This window comes from Sinocyclocheilus rhinocerous, unplaced genomic scaffold (genome assembly GCF_001515625.1).
Source record: "Sinocyclocheilus rhinocerous isolate Xijiao unplaced genomic scaffold, SAMN03320098_v1.1 scaffold933, whole genome shotgun sequence".
In the NCBI taxonomy this organism is placed as follows: domain Eukaryota; kingdom Metazoa; phylum Chordata; class Actinopteri; order Cypriniformes; family Cyprinidae; genus Sinocyclocheilus; species Sinocyclocheilus rhinocerous.
In genome coordinates, this window is record NW_015654506.1 from 147,508 (window position 1) to 172,647 (window position 25,140).

Here is a 25,140-nt window from a genome sequence, read left to right on the forward strand (position 1 = left end):
TTGCCACTGATATTTAAAGCGAGTTTTTTGGGCAGTGTAGAGTAGGGCTTGTTGTTTGTCATTTCTCCGATCACAAATGCAGACATGGTTTTATGTTTACACGGCGCGATGCAACGCAACACGTAAAAAAACAGTATAAGTCATTATAATCAGTAATTATGTCCCCACTGGATGCTACAAATGCCTCGTTTGTAATGGGTTTTATTGGTTTTGTCTCGTCGCACCACGGCATCACAGTATGGTTACATAACATAACATTTCCATCACACGCTTGAGGTATTCGGCCAATCACAACGCACTGGATAGCTGGCCAATCAGTGTACAGTATGTGGAAAATAATGTGTTTTTTAAACCTTAAACCGCATAAACACATTTCATTACACCAAATACACCAAATAATGTTCTTTTTTTAGCAACGTCATATGACCCCTTTAAACAAACCAATCAAAATATTCTGTTGGTTTGTACAGCCCACTTGCAGCTTTGAGCCTCCACGCGCCCCCGAGTGGACGAGGCTGTTTTATATCCCCTGGAAACGTGTATGTCTTTGGTCACGCTCTGTTGTAGCTGACGCTTCTCCCGACTCAACTACTAGTTCAGTGTAAGCAGCTTTAAATACATATTATCTTTTTTTTTTATTTGTAAAGTTCCTCAAATAGGATACACCAGAATGTCTCACACTGTCGTTACTACTACAAGCACAACAACAACATCCTCATCGGATGGAGGATTTTGCAACATCGGGTATGCGCGTTCATTTCAAGGATTACTGAAAATCGGCCAAGTGGTAAGAGAAAGTTATACTTGTATCACATTTATTTTATGAAGTAAAGGTAGACGAATGCATAGAATCCTTAATGTAGGGAAGATAGATGGATTAAAGATGGTAACTGACTCTTTTACACCACGATGCTTCACTGACCGACTAACGCAACTCTTCACTAAACTTTCCATGAATACATTGCTTATGCACTCACAATGAAGGATCAGTGCATTTATTTACAGCAGCACGTCTAATATTTATTTTGGAGAAACGTTGGAGAAAAAAAAAGTCTCCAAGAAGTTAAGCATTATTTTCACTAACAAAAAATGCTAAAACGTACTGTAACATGATTTTACCATACTTTATGTTATGTTTTTGGGCAGTAGTCTACCATGTTATTCTTTAGGAGATAAATCTGAAAACTTGTGCTAACTAAAAGTTTTAATCTAACTGTACTAAAAAACAATCCCAAAAAGTACCATGATATTCTTTAAAGAATGCTGGATTAAATACCATGGTAAATTAATCTGATAATCATTCCGTACCTTGGTGTATAATCACAATTAGATGTAGGCCTATCTCTCCCTAATCAGTTCAACAGGAAACAACAAAGTTCACAGGAAAAGGCTCTTTTGTGTGTGTGTGTGTGTGTGTGTGTGCGTGTGCGTGTGTGTTTTCATAAATTTCTCAACCTTCTGTGCAACAGCTATTTATTCTCAAGTGAGAAATGCGTCATACTTTAAGCTTAAACTGTAATATAGACCAAAACAAACATCACTGTAAAACTAGTAATGGTATTGTTGTTGTTTTTGATGTTATTTAAATATTTGTATGCATACTGTAAATGCTTCATTAATTAACAGAACTTTCGAGTGAACTGTTCATGAATACTATATGTATAATTTGCTTATGTTCGAACAACACAATATACTAATATATTTCTGTTAAAGGAAAATTGGTGAAAAGTATCCTGGAAGTTAAAGCTAAACCTCATTTTCACCAACAAAAATTATAACATGTACTGTACAATGTTTATTGCTATGTTTTTTAGGTTTGAATATGTGTCATACTATTAAAATATATATTTTTTGGATTCATGACAGTGTCATGGTGTTCTCTAAAGGGTATGAATCTGGAATAATACAATTCTTCAAAGTATTTTGGATTAAATACCATGGTATGGGATTATGGTAATCATTCAGTATCAATCAGACATCATCACTGTTCCATGGTACTGCTGCAGGAGGGAGGACTTCCTCAAAATAAAGTCTTTATTACCACTTAAATAACACTAGTGCTTTGGGGCTCAGAGTGTGGTTTAGGGTGTGTGTGTTCGTGTGAGTGTGTAGAAGGTGATGACAGGCAATGGTAATTTGTTAAGACTCACACACTCTGGATGCTCAGGAACAGCCGGCTGCTAAAATGGTTGCAGTGATGAGAGAGATTGAGATATTTGCACTGCAACATGTGGGGCCTCTGTGCTCAAAGAGGGCTAAACACAAAACCCACCAAAGCCAAAGATGAAACATTTCAGATAGAAGATAAATGGTTTGACAACAGGATTTCTTTTTTCCACCATTCACACATTTCTACTTAATCGGTTCAACAGGAAACACCAGTGTTCACAGGAAAAGAAACCTGTGTTTTTTTTTAGTATTTGCATTAATTATTTAACACTTCTATGCAACAAAGTGGGAAATGCATCATATTTTAACAGTATTTAATGGTACTATAGCACTAAACAAATATGATTTAAAAACTAGTAATACTAGAGTAATATTATTGTTTTGATATTATTTAAAAAATATTTATCATGCATATATTTTTGTTGTTGAATTCTAATAGGCCAATATTATACAGAAATAGGACAATAATTAAATGTTTAGTCGTTTATTTTAAAAATCATGATTTAAAAAAGTAATTTCTTTTACATTTATAATTCTTAAATATGAAATAAATATTTTATTTTTTAAAAACTAAATCTAAATGAATTAAAAACCAGACATTTAAACTGAAAATATCAGAAACATAAAATTTTTTAAAACTTAATATTACTGAAGAAATTAACAGAAACTTCTTCACTTCTCGTTGTCCAAGTACTTTAATTTACTGAGTTGGTGAAATCCAAGGTTTTATTGAGCTAAAGCATTGCTACTTTGTTCTTTGTGTCAAAGTAAAAATATTAGTATTTCCTGTGAAGGGCACAAGTGAATTAAATTTACTACCTCTAATTTTGCAGGTGATCCTCCTGATTGCTTTCCTTTGTGTGCACTGTAAGGGGACCAATAATTACTCCGCCTACCGCTACTTTGAGGTGGTCACTGCATGGTTTCTCATCGTCTTCTTAATCTTCTTCCTCATGTATTTGTTTGGACTTCAAAGCAAAATCACATGCATCAACTGGACATTGACGGTACGTCGGCACAGTTAACATTTCACTTACACATCTTCTCACCGAAGATCATGGCATTAGGTGTCTTTTGTAATCTTTCAGAAAGTTAATGCTGCTTTTACATCTCAAATTAGCTCTTTATTGCTTTCACAGGAGTTTTTACATTATGCTGTGGGAGGAATCCTGGTCTTTATTGCCTCTATAGTTGTTGCTGTGAAGAGTCATGGGATCTCAGCTTTGATCGCTGGATCTGTGAGTGCCTTTTTATGCTTGCAGTATGTGCAATGCATGCTGCTGATTGGTCGGGGAAATGCACAAAGCCTTCTTGTGTATGGATGAGGAAGCAGGAAATGCGAATCGTTACTGTTGCATTACACTATATTTATTTGGCAGTGCATGTGCAATTCTAAGAAAGATCTATTAGGCATCAAAAGCAAATGACTGTTCATGTTTAGTAATAACATATGTGATTATAGAATATTATTAATATGTCACTAATGTCTGTTTTTACATAAACACAGGTGTTTGGCTTTATAGCTACTTTTCTTATTGCAATCAGCATATTGACTTCTTATAAGGTCACATGTGGCTCTCAACCAACTGGTGAGTCTGATCATGTTTTAATCATGTCATTTGTAAAATATGAAAGCCGTGAACAGTTTTAAGGAATAAAAAAAAAAAAAAAATGAATATCCACCTTCAGGCCATCCAAAATGTAGACAAATGTATTTGTTCACTGCAACAAATTTGGAGAAATGTAGCATTACATCACTTGCTCACCAATGGATCCTCTGCAGTGAATGGGTGCCGTCAGAATGAGAGTTCAAACAGCTGATAAAACATCACAGTAATCCACAAGTAATTCATACGACTCCAGTCCATCAATTAACATTTTGTGAAATGTAACGTCTAGTGAAAAAAGTCCATCTCTTGTTTTCATCTCACATCAAAAACCATCGACATAATTGTTCAGAACTGTTTGGACTGCTTTTGTTCTAAACAGCGCTTGATCTGTACATATTTCTTTCCTGATTGACCTTTTCACTGGAGAAATCGGTATTATGGATTATGAACTTGTATTTTAGCTGGAAGCAATTGGAGTCTGGACTGGAGTCATTTGGACTCTCATTCTGACGGCACCCATTCACTGCAGAGGATCCATTGGTGAGCAAGTGATGTAGTGCTAAATTCTCCAAATCTGTTCTGATAAAGAAACACACAACATCTACATCTTGGATAGCCTGAGGGTAGGGCTGCACGATTAATCGAATGCGATTGTCATGCGCATTTTGTTAAAAAAGCCGGTTCTGTAATCAGCAGGAAATCATCATCACGTGCTTTCAGATGGAGCAGAATTTGCTACACATAGCCGTAGTTCACTGACAAGTTACGCAAAAAAATCGCAGACGATTTTATTGCGCGATTCTGAAAACGAAGAAATCGTTCGCGATAATGACAGCTGTATGCATAACTTCTCAGTGAACTACGGCTCTGTGAAGATAATGCTGCTCCATCTGAAAGCATGTGAAAATACCACATTTAATACCGTAGTCGTGTGTTTATTAGTTACGTTGAATCAATGAAAGCAGTTGATTCTTCTGTTTATTCAGCTGCAGCGATAGGCATTTTCTGGGTTTCTTCTGCGAGGCGTATTTGGAGTTTCAGCGAGAGCGCCCTCTGGCCTTTGGATGGAGATTTACTGCTGATCACAGAACCGTGCTTCACTGAAAGATACGCATGACAATCGCAGCTTCTGTCGAATCGCGATCTCGATTCCATTTCGATTTATCGTGCAGCCCTACCTGAGGGTGATTACATTTTTAGCAAATATGAATTAGGGTGAACTGTTCCTTTAACAGAATGGACCTGTTGAAATTCATTGCATAATTTCCTGCTAATTCTCTCTTGAAGGTGCTGCAGTGTAACTGGATGGAAGACACTGTCTTATCAGATGAAAGTAGCAAGAAAAATTATCAATTTGTTCTGGAGAGATGAGTTCTTTAAGGACATTAAAGGGACATTTTCGGTTGTTTTTGAAGATGCTTTATGCTTCAAGAGTGGATTTCATCATCAAAATTATAGTGCCTCAGTGAACTTAATCGGCTGGGGTCAAACTTAGAATTTTTCAGAATTAAGACTGGTTTTAAGAGTGTTGATTTGATATATTTATCAACAATGTCTGAAACCAAAAGGGACCATTTATTCACGAGAATGTTTACATTATTTATTTGACAGTATAGATATCGTGTGATGCAGATTTGATTTAGTGCCTGTGATCAAAGAATATTTTGGCTGAAATTAGGTGTTCATGAAGGATTGATGCTGATCCACAGTATTATTACTATTATTACAAGAGTTGAAGTGTGTTTTTGCTTTTCACAGTATCTCTATATATGATATTATGATTTGCAACTGTAAAGTTTAAAGAATGTATTTTTGGCTTTCTAAATGTAAGTCCCTTTGTTTTATACACTGATAAAAAGAAAAGGTCTCCTGATGTTGTGTATGTTTTGTTGATTCTTTATTGATTTAAAATCAGAATTTGAGTCAGAACAAGACTTTTACTCATCCTCATGACTTGCTTTCTTATGTGGATTACAAAAGAAGATACTTTGAAAAATGTTAGTAACCAAACAGCTTTGGTTTCCATTGACTTCCATTATATTTTTTGATCATACAGTGGAAGTCAAAGGGAACCGAAAATGTTACCAACATTCTTCAAAATATTTTCTTCTGTGTTGCACAGAAAAAAATGAAGTCATACAGGTTTGAAATGACAGGAAGTTTAGGAAATTACAAAAGAATCAGAATTTTTGGGTGGACTATCCCTTCAAGATTTTTTTTTTTTTACTATTACAATTTTTTTTTGCATTGTTACATTTTTATGGCAAACACGAACAACATAATGCAAAAATGTAAATTTGTATTTATACTTGATTATACATCATAATATTTGTTATATTTTCTTTATGCTGATTTAAAAACAAATGCATAACAAAGAGATGTCTGGATGCATTACAGTAATGAGAATTATAGGGGCAAAGTATTAAAATGATTTTGTAATGCAATGCAACCCTTAATGGTCCTAACAGGCTTCATGCCCTTTATATCATTGTTTCTTTTGGTTCTGGGATGAAATATGACCTCGACAAGTTTTTGTGTATTATCCTATTACTGTTTAGTCAGATTGGCTTTAATGTAGCAAAAATCATGCTACCCATTAATATTTAAATGTTTAAGGTATCTTATCTGCAGAACTACTTAACACACAGTGACTCATGCTCACAACTTACGGTTACAGCAAGAGGTTATTGTGCAAAAACTACAGGAAACCCTTGACCTCTATCAGGGGAAGTGCCTCCAAAAGAGAAAGAGGGAAATATACTGACATGTGCTAGATCACTAATGGGTTGTTGTAACTCTGCTGCAGTGTGGAAGGGAATTAAATTCCTTAGGATAAACAAAGCCATTATCTATGGAGGGAAATAGAGAAATGAAGAGAGCTGCAGTCCTAGAGAGATTCCATCTTAGTATTCCAGCTAATTTGGAAACATGACTCATGCACATCTAAACTCCTCCTTAATGCTCTGTTTAGAGTACAGCAAGCCCAGTGAAAGAACATCTGTACCACTGGCTAAAGTAAATGGCACTTAAGTTCACAAGCACAACACTGAAATGCCCAAACAAACAGGAAAAAGAGGGAAATGGTTGGGATGCAATAGAGGAAGAAATGTACATTTCTCACAGTTGCAGGTCATACTTTACAGAAGTGCAATGGTGGAAAATACAACCACTGTGTGACCCACAAAAGCAGTTTGCTGCCAATATCAGTGTGCAGTTGGTAACATTTGAAGGATCTAAGGATTCTCAAATGCAAACTACTGTGTGTGTTTTGCTTCAAGTGAGCAAAGAGAGATTTGTCATTTATTGTTTTTGTTTTTTTATATTATTTTTCCATTGTTGTTTAGTGTTATTATGTGTAAGGGAGTAAGAGATAAGAGAACTTGATGTTATACACCCCAGATGTATTCAACTGTGGCATGTAGTTGAATTAAATAGAAAAATGTATATAGCACTGTGGATTTTGACGTGCGTGTTTGTTAGAATGAGTCTGCCCTCTTGTGGTCTGTTGCAGGCTTCAGCGCAGCAAAGTGATCATTAATTAAAACTAGAACTCAAAACATTAAAAAGTTTTAGTTACTTTAAGTAAAATTAAATTACATAATAATAATTGAAAACCCTTAAACTTATTTTATTTCCGCTGTTTTCAGGGCATCATTTCTCATTTTCATTTAGTTTAACTTTAGGTACTAAAAAGCTAAAACGATATATATTAAAATGAATAAAAATTGTAGGCATATTAAAAACAACAACAATAATAAAAATGTCGAAAACACAACAAAAACACTAAAGCTTTAACTACAGTGAAATTGAAATAAAATCTAATTCAAAATATAAAGTATATATATATATATATATATACAGTATATACATTCTTAAGAAAAATGGTTCTAAACAGTACCAGAAAAGGGTTCTTCGGCTTGTAACAACAGCAGAACCCTTTTTAGTGCTAAATAGAACCTTTTTTATAGGGTTCCATATAGAACCATGCTTTGAAAATGCTATATAGGACCTTATTGGTGTTATAAATAACCTTTTTAATTATAGTTTTTAATGAATATTAGTATGTTAATATCATTAATATTAGTATTATTTGTAAATATTATTTATTAATATTGTTTTTTACCCCTCTATCTGCCTGGTCTTATAATATCTTGAAGTGTCTATTAGGGTTTTACATAAAATCAACAACAACAACAACAACGTGTCAATTAGGTACTTTTTTAATGACGTGAAATTAGCAAAAATGGCAGTGTTCTAATAACAGTTAATAGTAGAATACATTAATGAATGATAATGGACATTGAACATAAATAAATGCTTAAAGAAATAAAACAAAATAGAACATAAAATAGTGCATTGAAGACCAAGCTCCAGTGAAATATCTTCACAATCCTCTATGATGCCTCTAAGTTAATCATTATCTGTATTTTGGTGTGATTGAATGGCAGTTTCTCTCTGTAGATGACAGTTCACAGAGTTAAAAGGAAAAAGTAATAAAGTCATAGGATAGCTGGGTATGTTTATGCATAAACCCTAGTAATAAAAAATATAACTAACAAAATGGACCATAAATTCAATATCTTTGTTACTTAGCTTGCACATGGATCCGCACGTCTCACGTCTCGTCAGCCTCGTTACAGTGTCCATGTGTTTGTGTAAAAACAATTATGTTTATCAACAGTGTTGGGGGTAACTCATTACAAGTAACTCATTACATTTTTTCAAAAAAGTAATGCCAGTTACTTTGTTTTCCCATTTATTGACTGACAAGTCTCCTGTCCCCATATTGGGAGAAATCGGAAGTGCAGAGGAATTGTGTGCGCTGTGTGAACATGATGTTACTGTAGTACTAGACTATATATATATATATATATATATATATATATAAGCCTTTATTAATTCTCTTCAAATCACAAACGGGCATTATCATTGTTGAACACGTCCACAATGACTCCAAGCAGCATCGAAAGATTATATATACAAACAAAATACTTACAAATGATAAAAACTGAAATATCTAAAAATAAACTATGCATAAACTAAACTTAAGGGGGACCAATCAATATATTGCAAGTAATTTAGAGAGTTTTAAAGTGTTCAATTTGTCAGCTGCTTTAAGGATTCAAATAATTTTCAAATGTCACAAAACTTGGAGCAACTTGAATGAAACTTCCATAAGTCAGTGATACTGGAAATGACTGACCCCTGGAGGTGGTGCTGCAGGTCCTATAGATGCCTTCAATGTCTGTTCAATGCCAATGTCTGTGTGTACATTGGCATTTATTATTGACTCCAAACAGTAATTACAGGTGTGTGTGTGTGTATGCTAAGACACAAAGTGCATGAAAATCCTACTGCCTTTCTCACAGGATCAACTCTTAACAGTAGGTTTGTAATAGTCTGGATATTTATAATTCATGTTTTTGGATTCTAGCCAAGTGTAGTTTATGTGTATCTATGCAAAGTTTATCAGGATATTCAGGCCTACGCATAGCTAACAATAAAGTTCATTGCTCTTTGTACCGTTTATCATTTATTTTGTAAAATGAACTTCAATATGAAATGTGGGAGGATTCAAACTCTAGTCAGTTCACATCTGTCTTTACAAAAGTTTATTTCATTATACAGAAAGGTTAAGACCAATATAGAGATCTAATCAAAATCATTAAAGAGGAGAGAAACTGATGGATCCATAAAGACCCAGAGTATAAACAGCCCTTGTTAAAGATGGGAATTAAAAGCACGTTTTCTCATTAGCTGCTTATCAACATCATCTTCCAAACTCCAATGCCAAGCATTTTCAAAGTAAAATCTTTTTTATTACAAGAAAATTACAGCAAAGACCACATGCATGATGTGAAATGTCAGAATCCCTTGTTTTTCAAAGGTTGTTTTCATAGCCAGCATTTTATGCATCCTCAGTACAAACAATGGAATAATATCTCACATTTTTCGAATGATTTGACAAAATTACAGCTTGATTGAAATTGTTGCACAATAAAATACAACTTTTTTTCTTTTTTGTAATTTTGTTCACACATCACATATGTGACCCTGGACCACAAAACCAGTCATAAGTAGCAGGGGTATATTTGTAGCAATAGCCAACAATACATTGTATGGGTCAAAATTATAGATTTTTCTTTTATGCCAAAAATCATTAGGATATTAAGTAAAGATCATGTTCCATGAAGATATTTAGTAAATTTCCTACCGTAAATATATCAAAACTTCATTTTTGATTAGTAATATGCATTGCTAAGGACTTCATTTGGACAGCTTTAAAGGCAATTTTCTCAATATTTAGATATTTTTTTTTGCACCCTAAGATTCTAGATTTTCGAATAGTTGTATCTCCGCTAGGGCTGGGCAAAAAAAAATCTTTTTTGATTAATTCAATTCAATTCAATTCAAGTTTATTTGTACAGCGCTTTTCACGACACAAATCATTGCAAAGCAACTTTACAGCAAATTAAGTTTCTACAATATTTAGTGGTAGCTTATCAGTGGTGACTGTCAGTTAATGGAATCGAATCGGGACATCTGAATCGATACCCAGCCCTAATCTCCGCCTAATATTGTCCTATCCTAACAAACCATACATCAATGGAAAGCGTATTTATTTAGCTTTGATGTATAATTTTGAAATCTCACTTTAAAAAAACTGACCCTTATGACTGGTTTTGTGGTCCAGTGTCAGGGTCTCAGACATGCTCTATTGCCTCAGGTAAGCATGTACTGTAGCTTTCACTAAGTTTTAGTAAAACTTTATTAAGGCCAAAATTAGATGGAGAGTCATATGAAATCTTTTATTATTATTATTTTATTTATAATTAGTGCTGTCAAACAATTAATCGTGATTAATCACATCCAAAATAAAAGTTTTTGTTTACATAATATATGCGTACACTGTGTATATTTATTATGTATATATAAATACACACACATACAGTATATAGCCTATTTTGAAAACCATTTGTATTTCCATGTATATATTTATATTAATAAAATTGATATTATATATAAATATTTTAAATGTATAAACATAACATATTTTTCTTAAATACATACATGCATGTGTGTGCATTTATATATACATAATAAATATACACAGTACACACATATATTATGTAAACAAAACCCTTTATTTTGGATGTGATTAATCGTGATTAATCGTTTGACAACACTATTTGTCATATATTTTTCACACAATAAACATTGAAATTGTTTGATTATTTCATTTTTTGTTTAGATCATCATCATTTTAAACATCATAATTAATATTTTATTAAATGTTCAAAGTTTAAGACTTAAATGACCAAAGTACAATCTACATAAAAGGCACGCAGAAGTAGCAAATAAATGTAAGCGCGCATGGAAAAAACGTTTCCAAGACATTTACAGCGATCTTTATATAGAAAAAACAGAGTTGAAATCTCTTACAACTACTGAAAGGTAAAAATCGCAGAAACAAAAATCCCAATAACACCCTTCTGTGGTGCAGCACGGACTGGGTCGCAGACTTCAGCAACCTCCGTAGGAAGTCCTTCCTAGAAAACTGAGGGGAGTGCGGAAGTGAAAAACACAAGTTGGACACACAAAGGACGCGTGAACGGCATAAACAGAGCACATTAAAACAACCACCTGAGGTATTTCACTCTTAAATATTTATCAATATTGTTATCACGCATAATCGATTGCTATACATGTTGCAGTGTGTTTGTATCGACCGTTCTGTGTTTATCAATTCTGTTAGCTTAGACTTGACTTCGACTAGTTTGGTTTACTTTCGCTTTTCTCAGCGTGAACACCAGCTAATCGACGCGTCGTTACTTTGTTTCCTTTACAGTATCGCATATCTTTACCTGTGCTGATTTATAAACGCTTTTATTGCTAAACTGTTTTATATACTTCTCGTTTTCAGATTTAGCTACAGTATAGCTACAGTATGGCCACCGCAGACACGGTGTACAACACCACAACAGCAGCGCAGGAGCCCAAATCCAGAAAATGGTTCATCGTGCCTTCAGAGAACCTGGACAAAGTTCGATTCGCGATAAAAGTGATTGAAGTGGTAAGCTGCATGTTTCATGTTTTGTCTGAAAACACACGCTGGACGCAAATGTGACCACATGTTTACATGTAGGCCTACTGTGATCATAATTTATACGAGATCTCTTTTAAATTTTCTAATATAGCTATATATGCACTTTCCTTTATAGTAGCCTAATGTAAAATACTTTTTTAACCCTTCAAACCTAAGTACATTGGGACATGGTTTGAATAAGAGGTCGTTATAGTGAATAAGTGGTTAATCCGTTTTATAGACACAATTCAAGTTAAGATAGCACACTTTTCCAATAATGCTAATAATAGTAAACAAGAACGCTGGCAGTTCATTAACCTCTAAAAGGTGGGGCTAAAATATGACTACTGATAGTGTTCATTACAATATTGTTGTTTCTATTACATGCTAATGAAAGATTCTGCTGAATGAATCCATTGCCCTGTCTCACACATCTTTGATAATGCAAATGATGTTTAACAAGTCCTTGGGTGCGAGTGAGGAATGGCAACTTTTTTGCCTGCATTGAATAATGACAAGCTTATTTTCTAAACAAGCGTGGTAATTTCAGCATTGCAGTCATGTGCTGCTTGGTTGTTGCTCATGGGGCTTTTTGTAAAGCAGTTGAGACTGTTGGACTTTGTCTGAGTCGAAGTTAGAAATTACCTCCATTTCCTTGGCATCTTCCTTATGTGTCAAACTGACTTCTATAATTTATGACGAAGCAGAACATGAACGCATCTTGGTTCACTAAGGAATACTACTGGTCGAGTGGCTATTTAGTAGATATTGCTTGTGCTTTGCAAAGACATGCAATGGACTCATATGAGGCGAGGTCCTGGATTATTTTGTGTGTGGTTCACCATCATTCATTCATTGAAGTGTTTGTTACTTAGCGCACACAATAAGCATTGCACCATATCCTTTTAATCCCAAATACTGGTATGGGCTCAACAGGTTTGTGCAAAACCTGATGCTCTATTTTAAAAGGTATGAGAAATGTATATGTGCTGTATTGAAAGCAAGGAATCTGACCATTTGATTTGAAGGGTAATCAAGAAATGGTGCAGAATCCATTTTTTTCTTATGCTTTTTAATTCATAACATTTCTTTGTTTTAAAATAAAATCTAAAATTCTTCTAGTTTATTTTCTGGGCTAAATTAGATTTTGAGTCCCTGATTTTCAATGTAATTTTCTGAAATTTTCAGACTTCTCTGTACATATTTTATCATCTTGATCTTTAGCTTTTAGCATCAATTCTTCTCAGGTTGTTACTAATTGGTTGTCACTATTTTAAGTGTTTGCAAGGTCACAGCTGGAAAGACCAAAGGGTGTTGTCTGCTTGCGTGTGACAGACTAAGTGATATCAGGTGTAAGAAATGACTGTCTGCCTTTAAACTCTTAATGCAGTTAGAGAGCAGATGCTAAATTCAATTACCATCTCATTCTTAACTTTCACAATATGTTGTGGTGAGTCAAGGGCTTAAATGACATTCAAATCGCATACTAAAATCGAGAATCTTTAAGTACAGGGAAGTACACTTCAGAACACATTAAATTTAGCCAATAATTACCACATAGAGGTCAACATTGAGACAAATATACTCTTTATAAATAATTGCCCCACAGTCCAGGGCCTGGTCTCATGCTTTTTCTCCTGTAGTGTATTCAGGGAAATTGCCACTGGAGTTTTTTTGTGGTGTTCTCATGACACTGAACAGTATGTTATTATTCAGAACAGAGACTTGCTTTTTAATCATATACAGTTCAAATTGTATACAAATGTAAATGAAAATTAAATTTAAAAATGTGTATATATATATAATATTAATACATTTTTTTTTAATGATTATGATTGTTCATTAACTGGTGTCTTCTGGATGCCCTTGAAATTCCCTACTTTTAATTTCCTTTTCCACTTAGCCACTGACATGACAACACTGGAACACCTTGGTACTTCCCAGATGAAACCTCATCTAGTTCAATTGCTGAAGCTTGTTCTTAGAAGCCTTTTGAAACTATTGCCCACAAACCGTAGCGTATTTTTTGTGTGCTATATAAACCAGTGCAGTGTACAGTTTTAGTAATTTACCAGTGGGAATTTGCAGCTGCTTTGTTTCAATTTTAAAAAAGTCAATGATTTCTTTCTTAGTTCTTGACACTTGATATTCTGCGTATTTTTAAACAAACTGTTTCCAGTGTTTCTTGAGTTTGTAAGACAGCTTTTTTTTAAACTCTGGTTTTGTTTAGGAAATCAGAACAGAGACTGTTGACCACAGTCAAGTGACTGTACTGTATTGTGAAGAAATGCTTTGATTTTGCTGTGGAACGGTCTATTCCAAAATGCTGATCAAGTTTAGCACTTTAACTTTACATTTTTATGCATGTTTTCCAGGAATTAAGCTTTGTTCGTTTCAGTTTCAGACTGAAATTTTTCTTTGTGGTTTCAGCATGCTTGGTTACATTTTAGGTCATTTCATAAATGTCTGAAATAAGCCCCTTTTTGGGTGGTGAACAGCAGCTGTGTACTATCCGGCTTGTTTGTATGGAGGATTTCGAATGGATTCTGTGTGGTAGCGATAAGGTTCTGCTTCTTAAGCGACAATAACAATTGCATGTGAACCTACCCTGTTCCTTCCTAGCAGTCAGGGCTGTCAAAGCTCAAAACAGACGTTATGAGTCAAACGTGTGGGCTAGTCTGGCTTTGTCATTTTGACGTTGCTTGAGCACGCTGTAAGGATTTCCTCTTCCTCCTTACTACCAGTTATACAGATAGATTTTCCCTATTTTGCCCTGAATCATTTATCTTTTTACCAGTTGAATGTCAAATACCAGCTATTTGTTATAGAAAAATTGATGTTTTATTATTATTTTCTATAATCTCTTCCCCTTTGTCATATTGATTTATGAATGTATATTTTATATTCTCAAACTGTATTAAAACTAAGGATATTGCTATACCTTTTATTAATAGTTTAAAGAAATTATTTCACTGCCAACCCCAGAGTTTAACAGCAGAGATGTTGTTGACATATTCACCACAGCAAACAATGCTGAGAGTTATTTTGAAGGACTTCTCTTTATAGTACATTTGAGTAACTTACTAGCATGACTACATCATTTACAGTCTCATTTTTTTTTTTTGCCAGTTTCAGTTCGCTAAAGGGAAATTGAGTGGAAAGTCTCCTGGAATTGATGTAACAGTGAAAATGTAACCTTTGGACTGGAAGACCTTTTAATAGCGTACATGTGACTAAAACATAGAGCTCAGGATGATGAATATCACTTTGCTGAGTGAATGTCCTAAATAGATTATTGGGAATCCCCTACCTGATGCATTTACATCACACCTGATTTCCTGTTTCGAATTGTGACTGAGTGTGCATGTTCTCTAACAGAGTGTTAAATACAATATTTTGTCACTTAGGCAAATCTAAAACGCCCAAATCATTCATATTGTCTTGTATACAGGATAGAGTTATAAGCTGATACTGCCACCTGGTGGTTAATGAATGCACTTGGATTTCATTTGTGTCCCCTCAGCTCCTTTCCTTTGTGGCTTTTGTGATGGAGGAGGTGGTGTCCAGCTGTTCGCAATGTGGACCACTCTACTTTTTTGAATTTGTCAGTTGCACAGCCTTGCTCTTCACACTGTTGCTCCTCATCCTCCTGGCCACACCGTTGCACCAGAGAGTTGGAATTAACAGCTGGCCTACTCTGGTAAGTCAAAAAACACTATTAATAATAATGCAATATCATTATTTAATTTTTACAATATTAGAATGTACAAATGCTAAATATAATAAAAACTTTAGAATATTATATTAATACATTTTTTTGTGATTGACCACTCCTGAAGAATCAGAATCACTTATTCCAGAGGATACAATTTTATCCAATGTACAGTTAAACTTCTTCTTTTCATTTTTCCATAGGATTTCGGATACACATCAGTCATGGCAATCCTGTTTCTCCTTGCCAGCATTGTGTTTGCGGCAGACAATGGTCAAACGGGTCTGGAGCAGGGCTCAGTGGTATGATGGCGCTAGATTTGTGTTTTTTTTAGTTGATATGACAACATAGCTCATTCTGACTGGCTAACATTTAACTGTCGTTCTTGTATTACAGGCATTTGGCTTCCTGGCCACGGTGGCCTTCTTTATTGACTTTGGTTTGTTCGTGAAAAATCGCGGTATTCCTTGCCGAAAGGGAAACAATCAACAAGCAGACCGCACACCCAGACCAGAGAGTGAGAAACTTAATGCTAATGGAACTGACTCAGTGAACTGAAGCATTTTACCAGCAGTCTGCTGCCGTATTCAAAAGCTTTTCCCATTTGTCCAACAATTTTTTATACATGAGAAATGTTTTTACCCAAAGCAAAAAATTTGTAATATTTCCATTTCAGTCAGTTACTAACTGGCATGTTTTATATTGTGCCTGAATTATTTTTATATTTTTCATAAGTAGTAATTTTACAAGTAGACAACATTCTTACGTAGCGATTTCTCTGTGTGGGGATCGTTTTATTTTGCCATTACTATTTTCACACGGATATCCTTTTGTAAAGCAAACAAAAAATATTTTGGCCGTACAGTGTATACTTTTGCATGATTACACAAAAAAGTCATCACATCCTTATTGGAGTGTATGTGCTGCACAATTTTTGACAATTTATACTTATGAATTAACAAGTACAAAAAGATGCACTGTATTTCTTAAAGAAGTACTCATTCCTGATTGTTTTTATAGTTATATATGCATTCCTGAAATAATATATTTTGGAGAAAAATCAGGGTTTGATCATGTTGACAATAATGATTTATTACCTGTTTTACAGCACAGGAATATGAATATAATACTAGATAAGAGGCTACAAAAATCATGAAATATTTTCTTTTAATACCTGCACTGTAAACACGTCATTAAATTACTGTAAAGATGTTTAGTGAGCTGTTGAAATGAATTGAGGTGACAGCAAGATGAATATGTTATGGCCCTGTGATTATCATGTTTTGCTCTGCAAGGGACGTCAGGGGTGTACAGTCATAGATTTTTTTTTTCTCTTCTATTGAAACGTCATTTTTGTATTGTGTGGAACTAGAAATGCTGTATATTTCTTTTGTGCTTTATCTTGTTCCATGTGAGCCCAGATCGTGTTTTTGTGAGCATGTTGATCTATGAACATGAAGTGTTTAATCTAATGGAAGCTTAATACCCTGACGGATATTTGTCTTTATTTGGAGGTATGTGCGTTTAGGCCCAAATGTGTTTGTTTAAATGCCCGCGGAGATGAATGGACTGCAAGTTTTCTGAGACACTAATCTGCCTTACGCTTCCACCCTCCTGTGCTGTACAACTGACTGCTGCTTTCTGTGTTAAGCATTGTGTATATTTTAAATCCTGATATTGTGTTGATGCTTTAAGAAAAGCCACTTTCTTATTAATCCATCTTAAGATATGGATCAATCATCTGGTAAGCTTAATTATTGCTAAGGATTTTGTTGATTTTTAAAATGAAAAGACTAGTGGGTCTGCTTGAATTCCAGCATTGTTTCTACAAAAGGTGACATGGAACATTTTACAGCACTGTTTTTGTAAACATCTCTCCATTCCAGTTAAGCAATAAATAGCTCCTGGGCTCTGAATATCAGACTCCTGTTTTTATGTGTGGTCTGTTTGGAAACATGCTTGTTAAGGCTTGGCAAGCCAGTGATTTATAGCTGAACAACACTGTGTATGTAATTGATTGGTTCAATCACATGTGCAGCCTGACTTAAAGACATTTATCCTAAATATTGGAATAGTGACTTTCTTATAGATTAATTTATTTTGACTATAAAAACGGTTGAGTACATTAATTTATGCTACTATTTTGCATGTTTGTACTTGTTTCTGACTAGAGTAAATCTAAGCACAGCCACAAGTATATCAATGCTCAATTTTTCTTGGTATAGAGACAAGCTGGCTTTTTGTTCAATTTTATTTCCCTAAAGCTGACACTAGATGTCGCTGCCTGCACTGTTACCATCTACCGATGACCAAACACTTGCCTTTGAAGACAATTTTCACTTCAGGTAGGCTACGACAGGCATAAATAATGCTTTTGGTTGGATAACAATTTTAACTTTTTGTTTGATTTTACGGCCATTTTTAAGTGACGTTTTTCATATAAAGTAAACGTTTTATAATAGGACTCCGTCTAGCCTAAATTAGCCTACACTCTCAAAAAGGGTGTGTTAATTAATAACACATTTTTTGTGTTATGGCTATTTTAACACATTTTGTGTAATTTTAAGTTGATCATGTGTAAAAAGAAAAAGAAAGAGAGAGAGAGAAACAACACAGTGTCCAACACAATATGTGTTAACTATCATCCAATCACACTGCTGCTACGTCACTCTGCGCCGCAAGAAGCAAGTTCGCGCCTCTTTTTCCATCGGTGGATGACTTGGATGCACACGTCAGGTATTTCGTAAGTGACGTTTTTCATATAAAGTAAACGTTTTATAATAGGACTCCGTCTAGCCTAAATTAGCCTAGGAAGACTTGCTGGTCATCTTAAAAGTGGCCAAAACCCAGGAACCATTTCAGATCAGCAAATTGTATCATTGCAGGCTCAATAAGATGAATGTTTATTTACACTCTTTGTTGGAAAAAACAGCCTACTCTGATCTGGCTTTATAGCACTTTTTAGTTGTTCAGGATGGGTGACCAGCTAAACCAGTCGAGCATCAGTTTGGGCACCGACTAGAACACCAGTTTAGACTGGATTAATTTTTTTTTTTTTTTTGCTGGGATAGCGTAGGCCTGTTTCATAAAGGTGATGCGTAATTTGTATACTTAAAAACTTGGATAAATCCGCAATTTATGATCAAGACTTATTTTGTGTTTATATATGGCACGTTTTAACTTTAATTAAGGAGAAAGAGCAAAATCGAGTCTGTTTACCTGTAGTACCTCCCCTTAAAGTTCGCGTAACCGCTGAAAGAATCTTCCGTGGCTCGTGAAGGGGAGGGACCGGCGCGCGAGATGCACTCGATGTACTTTACTTTCACTCATCTTGCACAGCGGCTTGAGGATGGAGCTCGACTCCTTGTGTGCAGCGCATGTCTGCTCAGTGCTCTGTGTTTGATGACAAGCAGCGAAGCAATAATTTACCTGGAATTATTTTTCATGTTCGTTAAAGGTGAGTGAAGCGCTCTCTCATCTCTCACTGCAGTAGCGCTCGCGAGCGCAGGTGCCTCATACAGAAGCTCTCGCTTTTATTTGCACTCTAATCACTAAAATAAAAGAGGATGGGGATTATTTTTTGTTAATAACTTACAGTAGTAGAAAACTTGATTAGAGGCACGCTTCAGCTGTAGCACTAGTGTCTGATAGTGTGTTTATGAAGTTGTTAATATAGTGTTTTTTTGTGCGTTACTCTGCTTACCGTTTTTCATTTAAGTTTTTAATTAATTCGAAGCCTGGATAAAATGATGTGCTGTAAGATTAACAAGAGAAAAATATTGAAATAAATTTCCTTTATTAATTGTTTAATTGGTTAAACTGCACCTAACTTGGACACAAAACGGCTATGAAACTAGTAAACAAAAATTTTAGTCATACACAAGTGGCTTTTAATTACAACTAATAAGGCAACTTTTATTTTAAAAGTTTATATGCTATACTTATAAAATACTTTAAATTCAACCAAGATGTTTTCTTGGCACACATCAGTCTTCATTTATAAAGACGCGATTCCTTCAGTGTCCAGGTGGGGGTGAACAATTAAAGCAAGTAATATGCATGAGTTTATTTTACTTGAACATGTCTGTAGACAGACTTTATTTCACTGCTAAAATAGCTGGATGTTCATTAGCTCTCAGGTATGGAAGCCAGAGAGGAAACATTAATAGCATTATGTAGCTAAATACTGTATATGAAAACATTGAACCGCAGGTCTGGTGGAACTTTACTGTAAAAATACAGTGACCACGTCACAACCGTTTTGGTGAGTGTATTTCATTAAATGATATGAAGTTACTGTACCAAATGCACTGGTAAAAACGTGGCATGATAAAAAAATCACAATGACATTTGACCTTTTCTGTAACTTGTTTATTACCTCTAAAAACGTTTTAAACAATATCTCAGTAAAATTACGCATTATCTTTAAAAATAAATAAATAAATACATAGACAGTATTATTTAAAAGTTTAAAAAGGGGTTTTCTTTTGAAAGAAATTAATACGTTAATGTAGCAAGGATGAAATTAATCAAAAGTGACAGTAAAGACTCACATTTAAAAGATATGAGATATTTCAAATGAATGCTGTTCTTTTAAACTTTTGATTTATCAAAGAATCCTGAAAAAATGGTTTTCACAAAATATTAAGCCACACAACATCTGTATATTACACTCTAAAAAATGCTGGGTCAAAACAACCCAATTGCTGGGTTTGTCCCTATTTTACCCAGCACTGGGTTGTATTTAACCCAGCATTTTTTAGAGTGTAGAATGACCGATATATAATAATTAGGCCTATATTTCACAATGTTACTGTTTTCACTGTGTTTTTGATCAAAAAAATTATGCTGTGGTAAGCATAAGGGACTTCTTTCAAAAACATCTACCAACCCCAAACTTTTGAATGGCAGTGTACGGTAAGGTTTGTATGAGTCTTTTTGTTGTTTAAGTCTTTTCGAGTTGTTGTTTCCAAGAACTTTCCTAGAAATCTTGATTGTACAGTAGTTGTGGAGTTTATATCTCATATAACATTCAAGTGTTTTTTTGGTTTTCAGATCATTATATCTTTACATTCCTTTATCCAATATATATATATTTAAATCATGTATAATTTCATCCCTGAAAGTGCAATTTAGTTGTGAACCAAGGCTGATCCTTTTCAGGATTCCATCTTTTCATTAGATCATTGCTTACCGTTTCATGGGTGCCTTGGGTGTCACAAGCATTTAATGCTTCTCCATTTACAGAACGTGTTATGTCCCAACTAATTAGCCAACTTCCTAAAGAATAATGAGCTGATTCATTTTCAATAGCTGCCTGCGGTCTTGTTCCCATCCTCATCTAATCGAGCAGGCTGATGAGACGATCACATCCAAGTGAATAATTGGTTTGTTGTAAATGACTGGAAATAAGGCTAAATGAGCTGAGATGGCAGGATGCAAGACTCTGGTGAGATTCCAGTCGACTGCATCATTCATTCTCCGTTGAGAGCCATTATTGGTGTTTGTCAAATTAGGCACACTGGCTGTAAGGAGAGGAAATTACCTGCTGAGATGGGAGAGAAAAATGCTGTTATCATGTTGAGAGGAAGGAGTAACATGGCAATGGGTTTCATAGGTTGCATCTGACGTGGCACTCCTGTTTGTTTTTAGCAGAAGTGAAATGATGCCGAATGCTTGATATTTAATAATAATAATGTGTTGACAACAAGACATCATTAGAGTGTGCTTAAAACCTAATCAAACTTCACTGAAGTTTAGAAAACGGTCTTTTATGTCACATTAGTGGTTGTATAAACTACAATCGAATGGTTGGGATCTGTAAAAAATTTTTTATCTTTTGAAGACTCGTCAAGGCTGCATTTATTTGATCAGAAATGTAGTAATATTGTGAAATATTATTACAATTTCAAATAACTGCTTTCTATTTTACTATATTTTAAAATATAATTTATTCTTGTAATGGCAAAGCTGAATTTATGTGTATTATCATGAATTATCATATCTTGATGTTTCTTTGAGGAATGGTTCTTTGATGAATAAAAGTTCAAATGAACAGCATTGATTTGAAATCGATTTTTTATCAATTTAAATTTTAATCAATGTAAATCAATGCATAAATTCTTAAAAAAAAAAGATTAGCAGTGTATACTTATTATCAAAAGACTACAGGTTCGAATCTCAGACATTTAAGAGAAGTGTAGAGTTTTGTCAGGGCTATGCTTTTCATGATAATATTAATAAAGTCAGCGTGTGATTTTTATACGCACTTGTTTATTTATTTTTTTCTGCTTTGTTGGAAAATCTGTGTCGTGAAGCAAAACCATCTGAGAACCACCACCTTAAATCTTCTTCTAAATCAAGATTAACCATGTATTCTTGAATTCTAAGAAATCACATTGTTGTTTTTTACCATCTGGCAAACATGGCACGATTTGCATGTATTATTTATATTGCTTTTTGACAAAATCCTATAAACTCCAACAAGTCATATTTTCTGTCTCTAATATAAGAATAATCAAAGCCACCAGGCTCTGGAGACGACTCGTGGCCTCTGCCTCTGCAGAAATGATTAAGTACCCAGAGCCGGTTCCTGCTGGGAACAAACAGAGTGGGCTTCACCTCACACATACAGGTTCATTTATCAACAGCGCTGTTGATTTTTACTTTGAGATCATTATGAAGGTTTCAAACCGAACGCTTTACTCTGTTTTTAAACCCATTACTCACTGCACTAAGAAACTGACAGGGGAGGAATAGAGCCCACATAATTTAAACAAGGATCATAAGTGGACTATTGCGCACACAACTCTTCAATTTTGATGATTTGAACAGGCGAAATTACTTTATTGCTTATTCCTGAATCTATTGCCCAGAACATATCACCACAACATTTAAAACTGTGTCAGCTGTCATGTTGTGTGCCGCTGGATTTTATATATTGCCTACTGACAATCTGACATAATCTCATTAATATTCATAGGTATACATATGTAAAGTGTAGTTTGCACAAATTGTTTTTGACAGCTTCCACTGTCAACCAAATATTTGTAAAAGTTTGAATTGTGATTTTATTTATTATAAATTGGATTAAATATTTTTTTACACTATTATATTTAATGCTGCTACTTTCTAGACCTATTTTTTTATTCAAACAATTTTTTATTTAAACATTATTAATTGTAATTCTTCCATACAAAGAGTGCAAATGACTTTACTTTTAATAAAAGACCTATATGATTGTCGTTTGTAAATACAAAATTTTCCATCAAAAGGTCTTTCTATGACAAATGTTGCTTTGAGTTTGGGTTTGGGTCAGTCAGTTTTTTTTTTTTTTTTTTTTTGTAAGAAATTAGAACTTTTATTGAACAAAGATGCATTAAATTAATCAGAAGTGACAATAAGATATTTACATTTTTACAAAAATATTCTACTTCAAATGCTGTTCCTTTGAACTTTATATTCATCAAAGAATCCTGAAAAAATGTATGGTATTCACGAAAATATTAAACAGCACAACTGTTTTCAACTTTTGTAATAATAATAAATGTTTCTTGAGCAGAAAATCAGTACATTCTAATGATTTCTGAAGGATCATATGACACTGAAGTCTGGAGTAACGGCTGCTGAAAATCCAGCATCACAGGATCAATTATATTTTGTAATATACTAAAACAGAGAACAGTTATTTTAAATTGTAATAATATTTCACTATATGTTTTACAATTTTTGGTCAAATAAATCCAGCCTTGGTAAACATAAATTCAAGTTCTTGTAATATGAGTTTCCACAAGCATTTTGTCAACAGGATGCACGATTCATAAACATTTGTGCATCTTTAAAGCTGAACACATTTTAGAAGCTGTCATTTAGTTGATTTTCCATGTTTCAGTCATTCAAAACTTCATTTAAGGCTCATGAATGAAGTTAAGCAAGCTGAAGATAGTATTAGACTTCAAAGAATGTCTCAGCATTCAAGATCTGCACATTGGATCTTGAATAACAGGGCTGTCAAAAGTGTTGAGAGCTTTATCACGGTTATAATGCACTCTGTTGTAAAAGGATGAAACTTTTGGAGTCTTGCAGAGATGGTATATATCCATGCTGACAGCTCCCCTGTGGAGACTCTCTGTATGCTATGAGGGTATGAGAGGAAGTTTCAGCAGGGAATCTGCCTTTTTGTTTATGATCTTGAAGTGTAAGTGAAGTATTTCTGCTGATGTACCAGTAACTGAGACTGCATCTGAAGAAACACCTGTTATAACACGTGACAGTGGAAAGGTTGTAGACATTACCTGTCAAAGTGAACAGCATAATCCAAACCAGCTCATAATTTGCTGAATAGCTGTTGCCAAGCTAGCACTTTATGCAGTGTTTTTGTTTGTTTATTTGTTACTTGATATTTTTACTGTATGACAAGCCTACGGAATCTGTTGCTGCCAGGTAATTGCTTGTAAAATACTTGTCAAGGGAGATATCTGCCATGGCTAGCAGATAACCTTTCAGAAGTGCAAGCTTGCCATCTGTTTACCTTGGCAGTTTTACATATGAAAACCGAAGCTCTTTTTTAACTCACTCTGCTAAATTCCATTAAGGAAAGTACAATTTATTAAGTCTTTATTTACTCATTTATGTTGGAACAAACTCAAATGCTCTTAAGTTTTTCTGTGGAACAAACAAAAAGGAATTTTTAAAGAGTCAAAACATTGATCATAGAATGAGAGTTCTTAGTAAACTCAGGCTGTCAAGATCCAAAAAAGGACTTAAAAATAAATAATGGACGCAGTCCATATGACTCGTGTGTCATATTTCTTAAAGACATAATTCACCAAAAATGAAAATTTGCTGAAAATGTACTCACCCTCAGGCCATCCAAGATGTAGATTTGTCTCTCCATCAGAACAGATTTAGAGAAATTTAGGATTACATGACTTGCTCACCAATAGAACCTTTGCAGTGAATGGGTGCCGTTAGAATGAGAGTCATAACAGCTGATATAAACATCAAAATAATCCACAAGTAATCAACACCTCTCTAGTCTATCAATTAATGTCTTGTCAAGTGAAAATCTGTGCTTGCAATAAACAAAGTCCATCATTAAGATGTTTTTAACTTCAAATGGTTGCTTCCAGCTAAATACAAGTCCACTATAATATTGCTTCCTACAGTGAAGAAGTCGTCTGAATCAGGAGAGACATATGTACAGACCATGCGCCGTTTACTAGCATAAACAGTCCAAAACAGTTCTAAACAAATATGTCAGTGGATTCTGCTGTGAGAGGACAACAGTGACTGAAATCTTTCACTGAAGGAAGCATTATTATGGATTGTGGACCAAAATTGACGTTTCAAGTTAAAATGCCTTCTTACACACATTTTCACTTTGGAAGACATTAATTGATGGACTGGAGTGGTGTGGATTATTGTGATGTTTTTATCAGCTGTTTGGACTTTCATTCTGACGGCACCCATTCACTGCAGAGGATCCACTGGTGAACATGCTGATGTAATGCTAAATTTCTCCAAATCTGTCTGTATCAAGAAACAAACTCATCTACATCTTG

General features: G+C 34.4%; 3 protein-coding genes across 5 annotated transcripts in view; all 3 read left to right on the plus strand.

Moving 5' to 3' along the window:
* The first annotated feature begins 542 nt into the window (after positions 1 to 542).
* On the plus strand, positions 543 to 5,482 carry cmtm7 (CKLF-like MARVEL transmembrane domain containing 7). The gene is made up of 5 exons (XM_016524063.1): positions 543 to 787; positions 3,003 to 3,176; positions 3,309 to 3,407; positions 3,677 to 3,758; positions 5,067 to 5,482. Exons 1-5 carry the CDS (start codon positions 671 to 673, stop codon positions 5,078 to 5,080), a joined length of 486 nt encoding a protein of 161 aa, XP_016379549.1. The 5' UTR covers positions 543 to 670; the 3' UTR covers positions 5,081 to 5,482.
* Positions 5,483 to 11,250: 5,768 nt separating this feature from the next.
* On the plus strand, positions 11,251 to 16,225 carry cmtm6 (CKLF-like MARVEL transmembrane domain containing 6). The gene is made up of 5 exons (XM_016524088.1): positions 11,251 to 11,428; positions 11,704 to 11,853; positions 15,389 to 15,565; positions 15,781 to 15,879; positions 15,974 to 16,225. Exons 2-5 carry the CDS (start codon positions 11,728 to 11,730, stop codon positions 16,133 to 16,135), a joined length of 564 nt encoding a protein of 187 aa, XP_016379574.1. The 5' UTR covers positions 11,251 to 11,428; positions 11,704 to 11,727; the 3' UTR covers positions 16,136 to 16,225.
* Positions 16,226 to 17,808: 1,583 nt separating this feature from the next.
* The window catches only part of cpne4a (copine IVa), a 67,681-nt gene continuing 60,349 nt past the window's right edge, over positions 17,809 to 25,140 (plus strand). For 2 of the 3 annotated variants that reach the window (XR_001637310.1, XM_016524089.1), the window contains exon 1: positions 18,934 to 19,034. The gene's annotated coding sequence lies outside the window, so the exon portion shown is untranslated. Of the gene's footprint in view, positions 17,923 to 18,933; positions 19,035 to 25,140 lie in introns of those variants that run through there. The other variant, XM_016524090.1, reaches the window with a different exon arrangement.

What these genes read in the sequence shown, in the direction of transcription:
- cmtm6 (XM_016524088.1), top strand. Translation starts at nt 11,728, where the DNA reads ATGGCCACCGCAGACACGGTGTACAACACCACAACAGCAGCGCAGGAG. An exon ending in CGATAAAAGTGATTGAAGTG is followed by an intron (nt 11,854 to 15,388) that starts GTAAGCTGCATG and finishes GTGTCCCCTCAG; the next exon opens with CTCCTTTCCTTTGTGGCTTT. An exon ending in TTAACAGCTGGCCTACTCTG is followed by an intron (nt 15,566 to 15,780) that starts GTAAGTCAAAAA and finishes ATTTTTCCATAG; the next exon opens with GATTTCGGATACACATCAGT.
- cmtm7 (XM_016524063.1), top strand. Translation starts at nt 671, where the DNA reads ATGTCTCACACTGTCGTTACTACTACAAGCACAACAACAACATCCTCA. An exon ending in GCATCAACTGGACATTGACG is followed by an intron (nt 3,177 to 3,308) that starts GTACGTCGGCAC and finishes TTGCTTTCACAG; the next exon opens with GAGTTTTTACATTATGCTGT. An exon ending in CAGCTTTGATCGCTGGATCT is followed by an intron (nt 3,408 to 3,676) that starts GTGAGTGCCTTT and finishes ACATAAACACAG; the next exon opens with GTGTTTGGCTTTATAGCTAC.